Source organism: Trachypithecus francoisi, unplaced genomic scaffold, assembly GCF_009764315.1.
Source record: "Trachypithecus francoisi isolate TF-2019V2 unplaced genomic scaffold, Tfra_2.0 Lachesis_group21, whole genome shotgun sequence".
Lineage (NCBI taxonomy): Eukaryota > Metazoa > Chordata > Mammalia > Primates > Cercopithecidae > Trachypithecus > Trachypithecus francoisi.
Window position 1 is genome coordinate 59841662 of NW_022681467.1, and position 14157 is coordinate 59855818.

Consider the following 14157-nt stretch of genomic DNA (forward strand, 5'->3'; position numbering starts at 1 on the left):
CTCTGGCTAGGAGGGCCTTTTTTTTTTTAGACAGAGTCTCACTCTGTATCCCAGGCTGGAGTGCAGTGGCATGATCTCGGCTCACTGCAAGCTCCGCGTCCCGGGTTCACGCCATTCTCCTGCCTCAGCCTCCCGAGTAGCTGGGACTACAGGTGCCCGCCTCCACGCCTGACTCATTTTTTTGTATTTTTAGTAGAGACGGGGTTTCACCGTGTTAGCCAGGATGGTCTCGATCTCCTGACCTCACGATCTGCCCGCCTCGGCCTCCCACAGTGCTGGGATTACAGGCGTGAGCCACTGCACCCGGCCTTAGGAGGGCCATTCTTACCTGTTCACAGCACCCATCTCCCAGGGAAGGCCTCAGACCTCAGGAGGGAAGAGTCAGGGAGACTCTGGGTTTTCATCTGGTGCCCACAGAGCTTTTTTGTTTTTTTGAGATGGAGTCTTGCTCTGTCACCCAGGCTGGAGTGTAGTGGATTCATCTCCACTCACTGCAACCTCTGCCTCCCGGGTTCAAGCAATTCTCCTGCCTCAGCCTCCCAAGTAGCTGGGATTACAGGCACGTGCCACCATGCCCAGCTGATTTTTTGTATTTTTAGTAGAGATGGGGTTTCACCAACCTGGCCAGGCTGATCTCAAACTCCTGACTTCATGATCCACCCACCTCGGCCTCCCAAAGTGCTGGGATTACAGGCATGCGTCACCACACCCGGCCAGCATTTTTTTTTAAACCATGTGCACATATTACTTTTACAATTAAAACAGACTTTTAAAAGTTTCGTAAGGCCCCTTTCTGCATACTACAAACATTCTGGACTCCTTAAAATTGATGTGGGCTGGAAGTTGCTGGTCAGGAAATGGAGCTACCAGGTGTACCTCCTTCACTGGGGCCCTTCCGGCCCAGTGGGCCCCTTTCCCTGTCCCCTGTGGGGCAAGCTCAGAGGCACTGCTGGGGCGGGGTTGGGCAGTGAGATTTTTGTCTTTCCTCAAAGGGGCCTGGGATCTGCTTCACTCAAGGCTGGCACAGAGCACTCACAGTGAGATTGGCTCTTGCGGAAGAGGCAGTCAGTCCATCCTTCCCTCGGGAATCTGAGCCAGAAAGAGGCCAGTGCACACCAGCCTGTGTGACCCGAGGAGAAAGGGGAGGGCATTCCCTGCAAGGCTAGCGTCATGTTCTTCCCTTGTTGACCTTTCCCACCCTGGGGACAGGACCAGCAGGATTTCCTGAGGGGTCAGGGTGTGTCCCCTTAGGTGCATCCAAGGCCGTCAGCTCTCCCTGTGTAAGTCTGGGTGTCCATACATGCGACCTGTTTGGATATTGCCGTGTCAGGATACGACAGTGTCCTGTGCTAGGTGAGGGCAATGCCTGACTGTATTTTAGCATCTGGGTGATTAGATATCAGGGGGCCTGGGGACAATGTGTCTGGATTTTAGCATCCATGTGTCCAGGCTGTGGCATGTCTCAGTGTCAGGGTGCTGGTGAGGGATGGCTGTTTTCTGTGAGCATCAGCATGCCAGGGTGTTGTGTAACACACTGCGTTTGTGTGCGCCAGGGATGTGCTGTGTCCCATGTGTTTCTACGTGTTAGGAGGTCGTTGTGTGTTTGCATGCTAGCATTTGTGTATTTGTGTAATGACATCTTTGTATGGGGGCATGCTGTTATATACGTTTGTGTCTGTGTGTCTGGCCAACTCCATGCGCATTTGTGTTTGTTGGTGTTTGCTGGTGTCAGTGTCATTGCGTCTCTGTGTATGAGTGTCTGTGTGTGGTGGCCTCTGAGTTCTTTTCTTTTTTTTTTTTTGAGACAGAGTCTCGCTCTGTCGCCCAGGCTGGAGTGCAGTGGCATGATCTCAGCTCACTGCAAGCTCCGCCTCCCAAGTTCACGCCATTCTCCTGCCTCAGCCTCCCGAGTAACTGGGACTACAGGCGCCCACCACCACGCCCGGCTAATTTTTTGTATTTTTAGTAGAGACAGGGTTTCACCCTGTTAGCCAGGATGGTCTCGATCTCCTGACCTCATGATCCACCTGCCTCGGCCTCCCAAAGTGCTGGGATTACAGGTGTGAGCTACCGCGCCTGGCCAACCTCTGAGTTCTTATGTGTCTGATTGCTGTGTGTGTGTATGTGTCAGGGTGTGTGCTGTGATCTGTGTGTGTTTGAGACAGGGTCTTGCTCTGTTGCCCAGGCTGGAGTACAGTTGTGTGGTCAGAGCTCACTGTGCCTTGAACTCCTGAATTCAAGGAATCCTCCTGCCTCAGCCTACCAAGTAGCTGGGACTACAGGTATGCGCCACCATGGCTGGCTAGTTTCCAAAGTTTTTTGTAGAGATGGGGTCTTGCTATGCCGCACAGGCTGGTCTTGAACTCCTGGCCTCCAGCGACACTCCTGCCTTGGTCTCCCACAGTGCTGGTATTGCAGGCATGGGCCACCGCGCCTAGGCCAGATGTTTGTGTGTTATCCCTGAACGTGTGAATGGGATCTTATTGGGAAAAGGGTATTTGCAGATGTGATTAAAGATCTTGCGATGAGGAGATTATCCTGTATTACCCAGGTGGCCCCAAATCTAAGCATCCTTATAAGAGGGAGACAGAGGTAGATTTGAGAGACAGAAGAGGGGGTGATCTGATTACAGAGGTGGAGACGGGTAATGCCCATGAGCCCGAGTTCTCCCGGCAGCCACTGGAAGCTGGAGAGGTGAGGAGTCTCCCCAGGAGGCCCCGGGAGAGCTGGAGTTTGGACTGCGGCCTCCAGAACTGTGAGAGAATGAGTGTCTGCTGTTCTCAGCACCCCTCGGTGGTCCTCTGTCACGGCAGCCGCAGGACCCTCCCAAGCTGTGTGGGCTATCCCTTCCAGCGTGCCGGGCGTTGTGTCCAGCACTGGGGGCCGCCCGCGGGCGTGGCTTGAGCCCTGTTTCCAGCCTCTGCGCTGGGGTTGCCCGGACGCCCCTCCGGGGCGCGACGCCACTGCCCCCTGGTGGCCGCGGCTGCCCGGACGCCCTCTCGCAGACGCAGCATGGCCAGCACTTGGGAACCAGCTTTATTTCTGATTATTATTTTTTTTGTCAGAGTATAAAAAAGTGAGCGCAAAACAAGGAAGACGAGACAGGCGTGCGTGGGCCAGGGCAAGACAGAGGAGGAGGGAGGGGAGCAGAGGCAGAAGGGCATCTTGGGCGAGGGCTGATGGTGGGAGGCAGGCAGAATACTTGGGCAGCCACACAGGGGCAGGGATGAGGGTCTCCCCTTGGTGGGGGCTTAGGGGAGGGGAGCGGCCAGGCCAGTTGTCCAAATTCTCCCTGGGACCTGCAGTGACCAGCCTTGAGTCTGGAGGCTCAAAGCACACAGAGGGAACGGGAGCTCAGCCTCATCTGTCCCTGAGATTCTCAGAAGCCCCGAGGGGATCGGGAGCCGGCAGAGGCACAAGAGGGCGGGGTTGGCCAGGGCTGCCCTCACTGTCCTTCCGCCAGGCAGCACCAGCCCCGAACCACCCAGAGAGGGGTTGCTCGGGCCTCTGGGCGGGTGTAGGGGGAGCGGCCCTGGGGAGGCCTCTCCCCTGAATCCTCACAGGCCTTCTTGGGAAAGTGGCAATGGGAAGGCCCACACACAAGGCCCTTGTTCTTGAGGGTGGGAGTGGGGACGACCGTAAAAGCAAGATTTTCCCAAAGATAGGGCAGGGAGCACTGCTGAGCCTGGGCCCTGGGCACAGAGCCACCTGGACAGGGCTGAGGTCCTTGTTGTGCCACATTTTGTCTCTGGTGCTTGGTCAATCTGGGCCTTTCTCAGCTTTCTTCTCATGAATAGAGAGGGTGTGGTGAGGATATATAAATAATGATGAAAGTGCCTGACATGGTGCCGCTGGGCAGGTGCTGATGGCCACTACTCTAGATGATGGGTGGGTCTGCTGGGCTCTGGCAGGGGCATGGGCACAAGCCACAGGGAGCCAAGGCAACTTATGGCACCTGTGTGGGCCAACCTGGAGGTGCTGGGGAACTGCCTAGAACGGGGCTGAGTGGGTGGACAGCCAGGTGACTCAGCAGGTGATGGGGGATGGACATCACGTGGAGAGGGGAATGTAAATAAACAGACTCCCTGGGAGTCTGGGGGGACATCCAAACCGGCTCTGGCTCCAGGCAGCTGCCCCACATGCTGCCAGCAGCACCAGGGGAGGGCTTGGGCTCAGGTCCCAGGAGGTGGGGCCACACTCAAGCAGCCCCTACCCACCCAGCCCCAGGGCATGACCTGGAATGTCCAACCAGAGGCGCCGGGAGGTGGTGATCCTGGTCCTGTCTGTCCGTTGGGCCAGCCTGGCCGCCCCGGCATCCTGCAGGGTCCAAGAGGGGCTGCGGGGCCAGCTCTGCCTCCTCCCTAGCCGTGGACTCCCGTCACAGTGCTGGGGTCTGGGTTCAAGCCTCAGCAGCAGCTAGGACATTTTCCCAAAGGAAGCTGTGGGGTGGAAGAGGGTGAGGATGGGGGGGGGGGTCTTCGGCATCATCTGCATTGGGGCCCTTATTGGGGCCCACAGCCACCCTCCTGAGGTCATCCCACCCCGCACTCAGAGGGGCTTCTCCATCAGCCCCCAGGCCTTTCTGGCACCTCACACTGACCTTGGCTGAGCAGCTGCAGGCTCCGCCCCTCCTCACGCACCTGCAGGCGGAGCACCTGCTGCAGCACCTCCTGTCTCTGGGCCTCCTGGGCCAGCCCCATCCGCTGCAGCTTCTCTGCATTCAGCCGCAGCAGTGCACGGCCTGGGGAGATGGAAGAGGGGCTGAGCTGAGGCCAACAGAGGCATCAAGAGCCAAGGCAAGGCTGGTGCTGTGGCTCACGCCTGTAATCCCAGCACTTTGGGAGGCTGAGGAGGGCAGATCACTTGAGGTCAGAAGTTCAAGACCAGCCTGGAAACCCCATTTCTACTAAAAATATAAAAATTAGCTGGGCTTGGTGGTGTGTGCCTGTAGTCCCAGCTACTCGGGAGGCTGAGGCAGGAGGATCACTTGAACCTGGGAGGCAGAGGTTGCAGTCAGCCGAGATCGTGCCATTGCACTTCAGCCTGGACAACAGAGCGAGACTCCTTCTCAGAAACAAACAAACAACAAACTGAGTGAAGGCACAGGCAGGGACTAAAAGAGAAAGAAGGAGGAGAGAGAGAGGAAGCGGGGTACAGAGAGACTCAGAGGGAGAAAGAGAATCAGCGAAACAGATAAAGAAACTTAGAGGGAGAGAGGCAGAGGGAAAGGATGAAGAGCAAAAGGCAGGGACGGAACAGAGAAAAGCCAGATGAAGACAGCACAGAGAGATGGGAAGAGACACAGAAAGAAAGGCGAAGGGATAAAAAAGACAGATTCTGCAGAGACGAAGACCAGAGGGAAGGTGGATTCACCGAAGAAACTAGACAGATGAAAACAATAGCAAGAGAAAGGCAGGCTGAGTGTGGGGAGGAGATCCTCTGAGGCAGGTAGCCCCATTCCCACAGCACCCTCAGCCCATTCCTCAGCCCCACTGTACCGGTGATGGCATGCTGGGAGAAGGCCTCCACGTAGATGAGGTAGTTGTGGGGACAGTGCTTCTTGAGCCACTTGCAGACGTCCTGCTGACTCCACAGGACCACGGGCCGGGTCAGGCCGCCCAGCGAGGGGCTTGTGTGGTACATGCCATAGTGATCAGAGTACAGCCGGCCCTGCAGGGGAGGGGCGTGGCAGGCAAAATGAGAGTGGTGGAGAGGGAGGGCAGGGACGGAGGTGGGTGGAGTGGGTGGGTACCTGGGGGGTCTCTGTGCCGGGCTGCTGCAGGAGCTTGATTGGCCTGCTGCTGGCCGCCCTCTGGCTGCGGGAGTCATGCCATGTGAGGCTGGTGCCAGGTGTCCCAGGCAAGTGGCAGGGGATGCTCTCAGCTGACACCGTGTGCTCCAGGAGAGTCTGGCAGAAGCTGAAGTGGGCAGTGGCTGTGTGTGTGGGTGCCTGGTCAGGGCAGTCAAGGGCAGAACCAGAGGCTTCCTCTACTTGAGAGCTAGCTCCCTGCCCCATCTCCTCTACACTAGCGTGGGAAATCACTTCACCAGTGAGGGGTTCCCAAGCCTCCAAAGGCAGAAGGAAGTGTGCAGGACCTGTTTTGAGGACCTCACCCAGCACAAAAAGAGACGAACTGAAAACACCTTTCCTCTTGCAAGTCTACAGCCCCCACTCTGGGGAGCAGGATGGATTCTGCTTAGATCAGAGGATGTGCCCGCAAAGGAAGGGAACCTAAGATATGGCAGGAGGAGCTGTCCTGGGACAGCCCTGACCTCACCCTTGCCTTGGGCTGGCCCACAAGCCTTGCACACACCAGACCAGGAAGTGCACACACAGCCTGCTTTGAGGAAAGGCAGGTCCCGAGTCCGGGGAGGTCGTCTGTGCTGGGGAAACCGGGCTGAGGATGCTGCTTGCCCGTCGCCATTGAAGAAACCCAGTTCATACAGCGCTATCTGGCGTTGGGGCCCCACTCACTGATTATGACTCATTGACAGCCTGAACTCTGGGCCAACCGACAAGCAGGGCTCAAATCGACAAGCAGGGCTCACTCCAGAAACATGCGCTGGGCTCTCCAGCTGTGCTGCCTCCCACAGAGCCTGCAGGCCTGGGAAAACACCGGCCACCTGAATGGTGGGCACCCATTCAATATGGGCAGGTCAGCACAGGTATGTGGGGTGCAGCCATTGCTTGGGGACCCACCGTGATGCTCTGTGCTCCCTCTTCCTGCAGTAACTGCATTAAAGCATCTCATCTGAGCTTTATCATCATCTCTGGGGACACTGCTGACCTGAGTCTGGGGAGGCAGGTGTCTTGATCCAGGTCTGTTACATAGAGGCACCCTACATTCATTGTGAATGAATGAATGAATGAAGGCTCTGTATGGTGTCTGCAAGTGAACAGAGCCTGTGGGGAGACAGAAGGCCTGCCCGTCTTTACAGCACCCAGGACTTCAGCAGGGTAGGTGAGGTTCCCATGCTAGGGCCCTCACCCCATCCACCCTAGAGTGAGAGACCCTCCCGGCTCCAGACTCAGCCACCCACTCCACACCCAGGGCAGGGGCTGAGGATGTATGTGTCTAGGAGGTCTGAGTATCGGGGGAAAACCACATCCCACTCCCCTGTCCTCCCACCCCGGTAAGACTTAAGAGACTTAACACCTTCCTCCCCCATTCTTGCAACTTTCAGGAACAGGACCCCTGGTGACTCCAAATTTGAGGTCTAGGGTCAGCAGAGGGTGTGGTCAGTGGGCCACCGCCCCGAGGTAGCCCCTACTGCTGTGGGAAAAGATTTATTCTAAGGCTGCGCCTTCCAACGGACAGGCACCGTGGTCTCCGGGCTTTGCAGGGCCTGCAGCGGCGGGGCTGGTGCAAAAGCGCGCGGCAGCCGGGGGAACCCGTCGGACACCTCCGCTCGCATCGCACCTGCCCAGGCCAAGCAGGCTCCGCCCATTTCCTGCCCGCACTCCCGGAGGGAGTTCCGTCCTTCCCGCGGTCTGTCGGTCCGGTCCCTCCCGCCTCAACGTCAGGATTCCAGAAGGAAATGGGGCGGGGGCACCGAGGCGGGATGTGACCTCGGCCCTCTCTCGGCCCCACTGCAAAGGCTGCGGAGGGTTTTCTCCGCGCGCAGGGAAAGGTGACCCGAGCGTAGTGCCAACCTGAACACAGGCGCCTCGGCTTGTCACCCCCTCACCCCAAGCCAAGGGCGCCCTGACCCCCAAGGCCTGAGGCTGGCTGCCCCCCAAAGCAGGACAAAGGCCATGGGACCCCGTTGAGCCGAGACATCCGCCGAATACCCCCAGCCGCCGCGGCTCGAAGCCCGCCAGGTCCCGGCCCCCAACCGTGCCTCTGGGTCCGTGAGACCCCCGCCCGCGAAATCCCCGCGCCCGGGTCCAGCCCCGCTCACCGTCCACATCCCGGCGCTCCCCGAAGCCGGCGCGCACGGCCCCGGCGCGGCCACGCGGGGGGCTCAGCTTGGACCTCAGCTCGGTGAACATGGGGCCCGCGGGTGCCAGGCCCGCGCACACGCCCCTCGCCGAGTGCAGGGCGGCCGGTGTGGCCGGCGGGGAACGCGCGCCGCCGCCCCGCCCCGCCCCAGCCGGCCCCGCGCCCGAGCCGGTCCCCGCGGCCCGCGAGTGTGCGCGGCGAGGCACCTGCCGCCGAGCCCTGTGTGCCGGGCGCGCTCCGGGAGCTCCGAGGTGTGTCGGCGGCGCGCGGGCCTGCGTGCGCCAAGGCTGTCCGCCAGGGCGAGGGGCGTCCGTGCGCCCCTGGGCACGACTCCGCGGAGAAGAGCCCCCGTGCACCTGCCGGGGGTCCTCTGAGGTCGGGCCCCTCTGTGCGTGGGGGTGGGCTGAAGAGCATCTTACGGGGGCCTTCTACCTACCGGAGCCAGGACAAGGGGCAGATCAACCCCTCCCACACACTTCCCTCGGTCTCCTACCTCTTTACTGTCTCTCAAATGGGCACCCGCTTCCCCGGAGAAACCAGCTTGACTCTTGCTTACCGCCCACCCCACTGTGAACATCAGGGTGGTTCTCCCTTCCCCCTGCAGCCCCAGAACCTGGCTCAGTGCCCGGGGGAGAGGGGGCGGTACAGTGCTCTGTAACTGAAAGGGGCTTGCCTGAAGATGGGGCAGAGAGGAACTCCAAGGAGGTTGTAGCAGGCCGGTGCGGTGTGTTTGCTCCAGGACTCCAGTGAGAAGTGCTGGAATGGGGCTGGGCTGGGGAACTGTGGTTGCCTGGTGCAGCAGCAAGCCAGGCTTGCAACTAGCTATTCGGCTTGCTCTGCCCAGGAGCCTGGGTGCTCTCCCTGGGTGTATGCAGGGGCTCTGGAAGATGTCTTACAGCAGAAGGCGCAGAGATGCACACAGACATGTAGAAATGCATGCACAGAGTACAGTCATGCACGTGCACCCAGAACACGAGCACACGTGACCTCAGTGTGCACACACCCCACTAATCACACACTAATCATACATCACTAATCACACACGTAGGATTCACCCACATGCTTGACAGCCATGTTCATGTGCTGACGTGTTCCCTACAGGTCAACTGCGGTTGTTTATTTCAATTAGCTCTCCAGGAGCTGAGGATGTGGCCCTCACCAGAATGTCCAAGGCATGTTGGCGGGCGTGGGTGGGGTCTCTAGTCCCACTGGAGGGACAGATGCATGAATGGGGGTTCAAGAATATGAGTGCTAGGCCAGGCGCGGTGGCTCAGGCCTGTAATCCCAGCACTTTGGGAGGTCAAGGCAGGCAGATCACGAGGTCAGGAGATCGAGACCATCCTGTGAATGGTGAAACCCAGTCTCTACTAAAAACACAAAAAATTAGCCGGGCGTGGTGACGGGCGCCTGTAGTCCCAGGTACTCCGGAGGCTGAGGCCGGAGAATGGCGTGAATCCAGGAGGCGGAGCTTGCAGTGAGCCGAGATTGCGCCACTGCACTCTAGCCTGGGCGACAGAGCGAGACACCGTCTTAACAACAACAACAAAAAAGAATATGAGTGCTGAAAGCTTAGGGCAGCAGTGTGCGCCCAGGACGCACACAGACAGGTGTGCCCATAACCAGTACACACAAGCTCTACACAACTGGACAGGGTATAGCTCTGCTTGGAAGTGATCAGGCCCACCCGGGGCGAGGGCGGGCAGCTGGGCTGGTTCAGAGGGAGGGGACCATGGGTCCTACTGGCACAGACAGGTCTCCTCGGGAATGCATGAGAGCACTCGGGAAGGAGCGATGCCTCAGGCTGTTTTTGGCCCCCTGGGGCCTCTTAAGGTCCCAGTGCAGGCTCGGCCTAGCTCCTCCCGCCTCGCCACGAGGAGGCGCTCCCGCGCACGCGCCTGCCACGTCCCCGCCCCTTAGCCGCGGCCGGAAGTCGTCGAAGCAGCACGTCCGGGCTTCCGCCCGGGGAGTAAAAAAGTGGGCGGGGCGGGTGCGGACCGAGGGCTCTGCTTCCGGGGCGCGGGTGACGCGACGACCGCGACACTTTCCTACGGAGCGCCTCGGACGTCGAAGCCTAGAGTCTCTGCTTCTTCCCCTCTTCCGCTGCCTCATTCCGTTGCTTCCTAGCCTTGGTCGTCGCCGCCGCCATGAACAAGAAGAAGAAGCCGTTCCTGGGGATGCCCGCTCCGCTCGGCTACGTGCCGGGGCTGGGCCGGGGGTGAGGCCTGGAGCGGCGTGCCAGGGGCGGGGACCCGGCTAGCGGAGCGCAGTGCGCGTGTTTGGGGGCCGGGGTCTATGGCCGCGCTGTCTAAAAGACGCTTGGTGGATCGGCTTAATCCCTGCAGAAAACAACGGGCTTTGGGGTCAGGACATACCAGTGTGTGCACCCTACCTGTCGCCTGGATGTGACGTGTTGGCTCTTAGCCCAGTGTTTTGGTCTGTAAGATGGGTAATGATGTATGCAGTCTGCAGTGAGGTGTAGAGGAATCTGATATGTAGTGGAAACACGCGACCACCTTCCCCAGGTCAGGCTGACACACCCCCCGCCCCGCCCCGCCTTAAGCGTGCCTGGGTCCTCCTTGCCTGCAACACAGATGACCACCATACGTTGCTGGATAAGTGAGCAGTCGTTATTACTCTATTTGGCTATTCATTTGATGAGGAAAACTACTGGGTTTTTCTTGGTGGTGGTATTGTATTAGAATCTGTGGGGCACACACAAGGCTCCGATATTGACAGCATCTTCAGAGGACCGGAAGCTCACTAAGGAGGGTTTGGTATTAGCATAAATAAGCACGTAAAGAGGACCAGATTTAGAACCCAATGCTTAATGGAGAGTAGCATTGGAGTCAAGTTTAGTAGGAGAGCTGGACTTAGGGCTGCAGAAACGTGGTAGTGATAAAAGAGAAACTGACATCCTGTGTGCGCGAGTTCAAAAAAAGTGAGGCAAGGAGGAAGCCCAGAGAACAGGAGGGAGTCCAATGTGAGTGGAATGTGCAACCAATAGAAAAGAGCTCAGGAGGTTGGAGAGGCTTTGAGCGTCAGGCTGCAGCTCCTGGATACATTAGAAAGACCATGACCCTTCAGAATTATTATTTTTTGAGACAGAGTCTTGCTCTGTATGGAGTGCGATGGCGTGATCTCAGTTCACTGCAACCTCTGCCTCCTGGGTTCAAGCAGTTCTCTGCCTCAGACTCCTGAGTAGCTGGGATTATAGGCGGCCACCACCACGCCCAGCTAATTTTTTTTTTTTTTTTTTTTTTTTTTTGAGACGGAGTCTCGCTCTGCCGCCCAGGCTGGAGTGCAGTGGCCGGGTCTCAGCTCACTGCAAGCTCCGCCTCCTGGGTTTACGCCATTCTCCTGCCTCAGCCTCCCAAGCAGCTGGGACTACAGGCGCCCGCCATGTCGCCCGGCTAGTTTTTTGTATTTTTAGTAGAGACGGGGTTTCACCATGTTAGCCAGGATGGTCTCAATCTCCTGACCTCGTGATCCGCCCGTCTCGGCCTCCCAAAGTGCTGGGATTACAGGCTTGAGCCACCGCGCCCGGCCCAGCTAATTTTTATATTTTCAATAGAGACAGGGTTTCACCATGTTGGCCAGGGGGGTCTTGAACTCTTGATCTCGTGATCCACCCGCCTCAGTCTCCCAAAGTGTTGGAATTACAGGCATGAGCCACTGCGCCCGGCCCAGAAGTTTTTATTTTTTTATTTTTATTTTTTTATTTTTTTTGAGACGGAGTCTTGCTCTGCCACCCAGGCTGGAGTGCAGTGGCCGGATCTCAGCTCACTGCAAGCTCCGCCTCCCGGGTTTACGCCATTCTCCTGTCTCAGCCTCCGGAGTAGCTGGGACTACAGGCGCCCGCCACCTCGCCCGGCTAGTTTTTTGTATTTTTAGTAGAGACGGGGTTTCACCGTGTTAGCCAGGATGGTCTCGATCTCCTGACCTCGTGATCCGCCCGTCTCGGCCTCCCAAAGTGCTGGGATTACAGGCTTGAGCCACCGCGCCCGGCCGGCCAAGAAGTTTTTAGTCAGAGCTGTGTTTTGGGAAGAATCATCTGGCAGAGCATGGGTTGAAATAGAGGAAGGCTAAAGGCAGGAAGAGCTAACTTGGTTTCCAGCTGTGATGAGAGTCATAGTCTGGGAAGGAGGGATTTTGAAGGTGGATTCATTAGTACTTAGGAACAGACAGGATGGGGAAAGTGGGAGAGGGAGGCAAAGATTATGTCATGGTCCCATGGCATCTGGGACAGCAGTGCTGTTATCAGCTGAAACACCCCAGAGCAGCTGTAAGGTGGGCACAGAAGAGGAGCTCAGTTTGGGCCAACTTAGGTTTAAGGGCCTAGTTGGACGTGGAGGGGGAGATGATGGAAACCTTAGAGTGGAGACAGATTGCCTTGATAACGTCGTCAGGCTGAAACCTTCAGGTAAGCAGAGAAGATCGGTAGCGTTTGAGACTGCAGTTCATTGTCACTAGGATCTTTGGAGGTTTCCCAGAGGTGTTAGAAAAAGAGGTGTTAGTAAGTGATGACCAGGGGTGGAGAAGAGCACAGGAACAGAGTCGTTCAGATACCGGGTGTCTTGGGGGTCTCCTGCAGCGCCACTGGCTTCACCACGCGGTCAGACATCGGGCCCGCCCGTGATGCAAATGATCCTGTGGATGATCGCCATGCACCCCCAGGCAAGAGAACCGTTGGGGACCAGATGAAGAAAAACCAGGCTGCTGATGATGACGATGAGGATCTAAATGACACCAATTATGATGAGGTGAGATGTGTCCAGCTGTCGTGGCTCCTCCAGCCAGTCTCTGGGAGCAGCTGACCTCACCAGTGTGTGTTGGTGTCTGTAGTGAATGGCTTGGAGTGGCTCATGCATTTAAAATTTCAGCTATTCATGGGACATCTTTACAGAGAGTGAGAGGGAGGAGGAAAAATATGGAGAAATGTGCACCTTTTGTCCCTCAGAAGAGATGTTCTTGCAGATGTTGGGACCACTGCCTTGGCATTTTGTGTTGGCCAGTCTTTTTTTTTTTGAGACGGAGTTTCGCTCTTGTTGCTCAGGCTGGAGTGCAGTGGTGCGATCTCAGCTCATCGTGACCTCCGCCTCCCGGGTTCAAGCGATTTCTCTTGCCTCAGCCTCCTGAGTAGCTGGGATTACAGGCATGTGCCACCATGACCGGCTAATTTTGTATTTTTAGTAGATACAGGGTTTCTCCATGTTGGTCAGGCTGGTCTCGAACTCCTGACTTCAGGTGATCTGCCCACCTTGGCCTCCCATAGTGTTGGGATTACAGGTCTGAGCCAACGCGCCTGGCTGCCAGTCTTTAATGATAAAAACTTAAAGTGTTTGCTTTTTTTTTTTTTTTGAGGCAGAGTCTCGCTCTGTCGCCCGGGCTGGAGTGCAGTGGCCGGATCTCAGCTCACTGCAAGCTCCGCCTCCCGGATTTACGCCATTCTCCTGCCTCAGCCTCCCGAGTAGCTGGGACTACAGGCGCCCGCCACCTCGCCCGGCTAGTTTTTGTATTTTTTAGTAGAGACGAGGTTTCACCGTGTTAGTCAGGATGGTCTCGATCTCCTGACCTCGTGATCTGCCCGTCTCGGCCTCCCAAAGTGCTGGGATTACAGGCTTGAGCCACCGCGCCCGGCCGCTTTTTTTTTTTTTTGAGATGGAGTCTCGCTGTGTCGCCCAGGCTGGAGTGCAGTGGCCGGATCTCAGCTCACTGCAAGCTCCGCCTCCCGGGTTCACACCCTTCTCCTGCCTCAGCCACCCGAGTAACTGAGACTATAGGCGCCCGCCACCTCGCCTGGCTAGTTTTTTTTATTTTTTAGTAGAGACGGGGTTTCATCGTGTTAGCCAGGATGGTCTCGATCTCCTGACCTCATGATCCACCCGTCTCGGTCTCCCAGAGTGCTGGGATTACAGGCTTGAGCCACGGCGCCCAGCCAGTGTTTGCTTTTTTTGGCTTTAGTGCTTGCCCTCTAAAAAGACATCTGAAGAAAAACCTCAGCTGACTGAATACCGATTAACTGTTTTCTAACATGTGACACTTTTCCTCTGAGGAAAATTTAAAAACGTAATTTTAGTTTTGAGGCCAGGCATGGTGGCTCACACCTATAATCCCAGCACTTTGGGAGGCCGAGGCAGGCAGATCACGAGGTCAGGAGATCGAGACCATCCTGGCTAACACAGTGAAACCCTATCTCTACTAAAAATACACAAAA

The 14157-nt window shown here is 57.3% G+C and overlaps 2 protein-coding genes across 3 annotated transcripts in view; one reads left to right on the top strand and one right to left on the bottom strand.

The window, feature by feature from the left end:
• Positions 1-3019: 3019 nt before the first annotated feature.
• Positions 3020-8382, bottom strand: SAMD10 (sterile alpha motif domain containing 10). 2 transcript variants are annotated; one of them, XM_033187209.1, is made up of 5 exons: positions 7903-8382; positions 5753-5918; positions 5499-5670; positions 4601-4741; positions 3020-4439 (listed from the first exon to the last, which is right to left on the bottom strand). In XM_033187209.1, the coding sequence occupies exons 1-5, from the start codon at positions 8355-8357 to the stop codon at positions 4417-4419; spliced, it is 957 nt and encodes a 318-aa protein (XP_033043100.1). In that variant the 5' UTR covers positions 8358-8382; the 3' UTR covers positions 3020-4416. The 2 variants fall into 2 exon arrangements, with proteins under 2 accessions (XP_033043100.1, XP_033043101.1); XM_033187210.1 differs by having other exon boundaries at positions 5753-5934; positions 7903-8162.
• Positions 8383-9917: 1535 nt separating this feature from the next.
• The window catches only part of PRPF6 (pre-mRNA processing factor 6), a 55848-nt gene continuing 51608 nt past the window's right edge, over positions 9918-14157 (top strand). The window contains exons 1-2 of the mRNA XM_033187038.1: positions 9918-10158; positions 12535-12703. Coding sequence (XP_033042929.1) covers positions 10088-10158; positions 12535-12703 — 240 coding nt within the window. The 5' untranslated portion in view covers positions 9918-10087. The remainder of the gene's footprint in view (positions 10159-12534; positions 12704-14157) is intronic.

Coding starts and splice junctions, on each gene's coding strand:
- SAMD10 (XM_033187209.1), bottom strand. CDS start 8,357: ATGCTCTTCAGCCCACCCCCACGCACAGAGGGGCCCGACCTCAGAGGA. Junction 5,671..5,752: donor CCGGCACAGAGACCCCCCAG/GTACCCACCCAC, acceptor CCTCCCCTGCAG/GGCCGGCTGTACTCTGATCA. Junction 4,440..4,600: donor CCTGCAGCTGCTCAGCCAAG/GTCAGTGTGAGG, acceptor TCCACCCCACAG/CTTCCTTTGGGAAAATGTCC.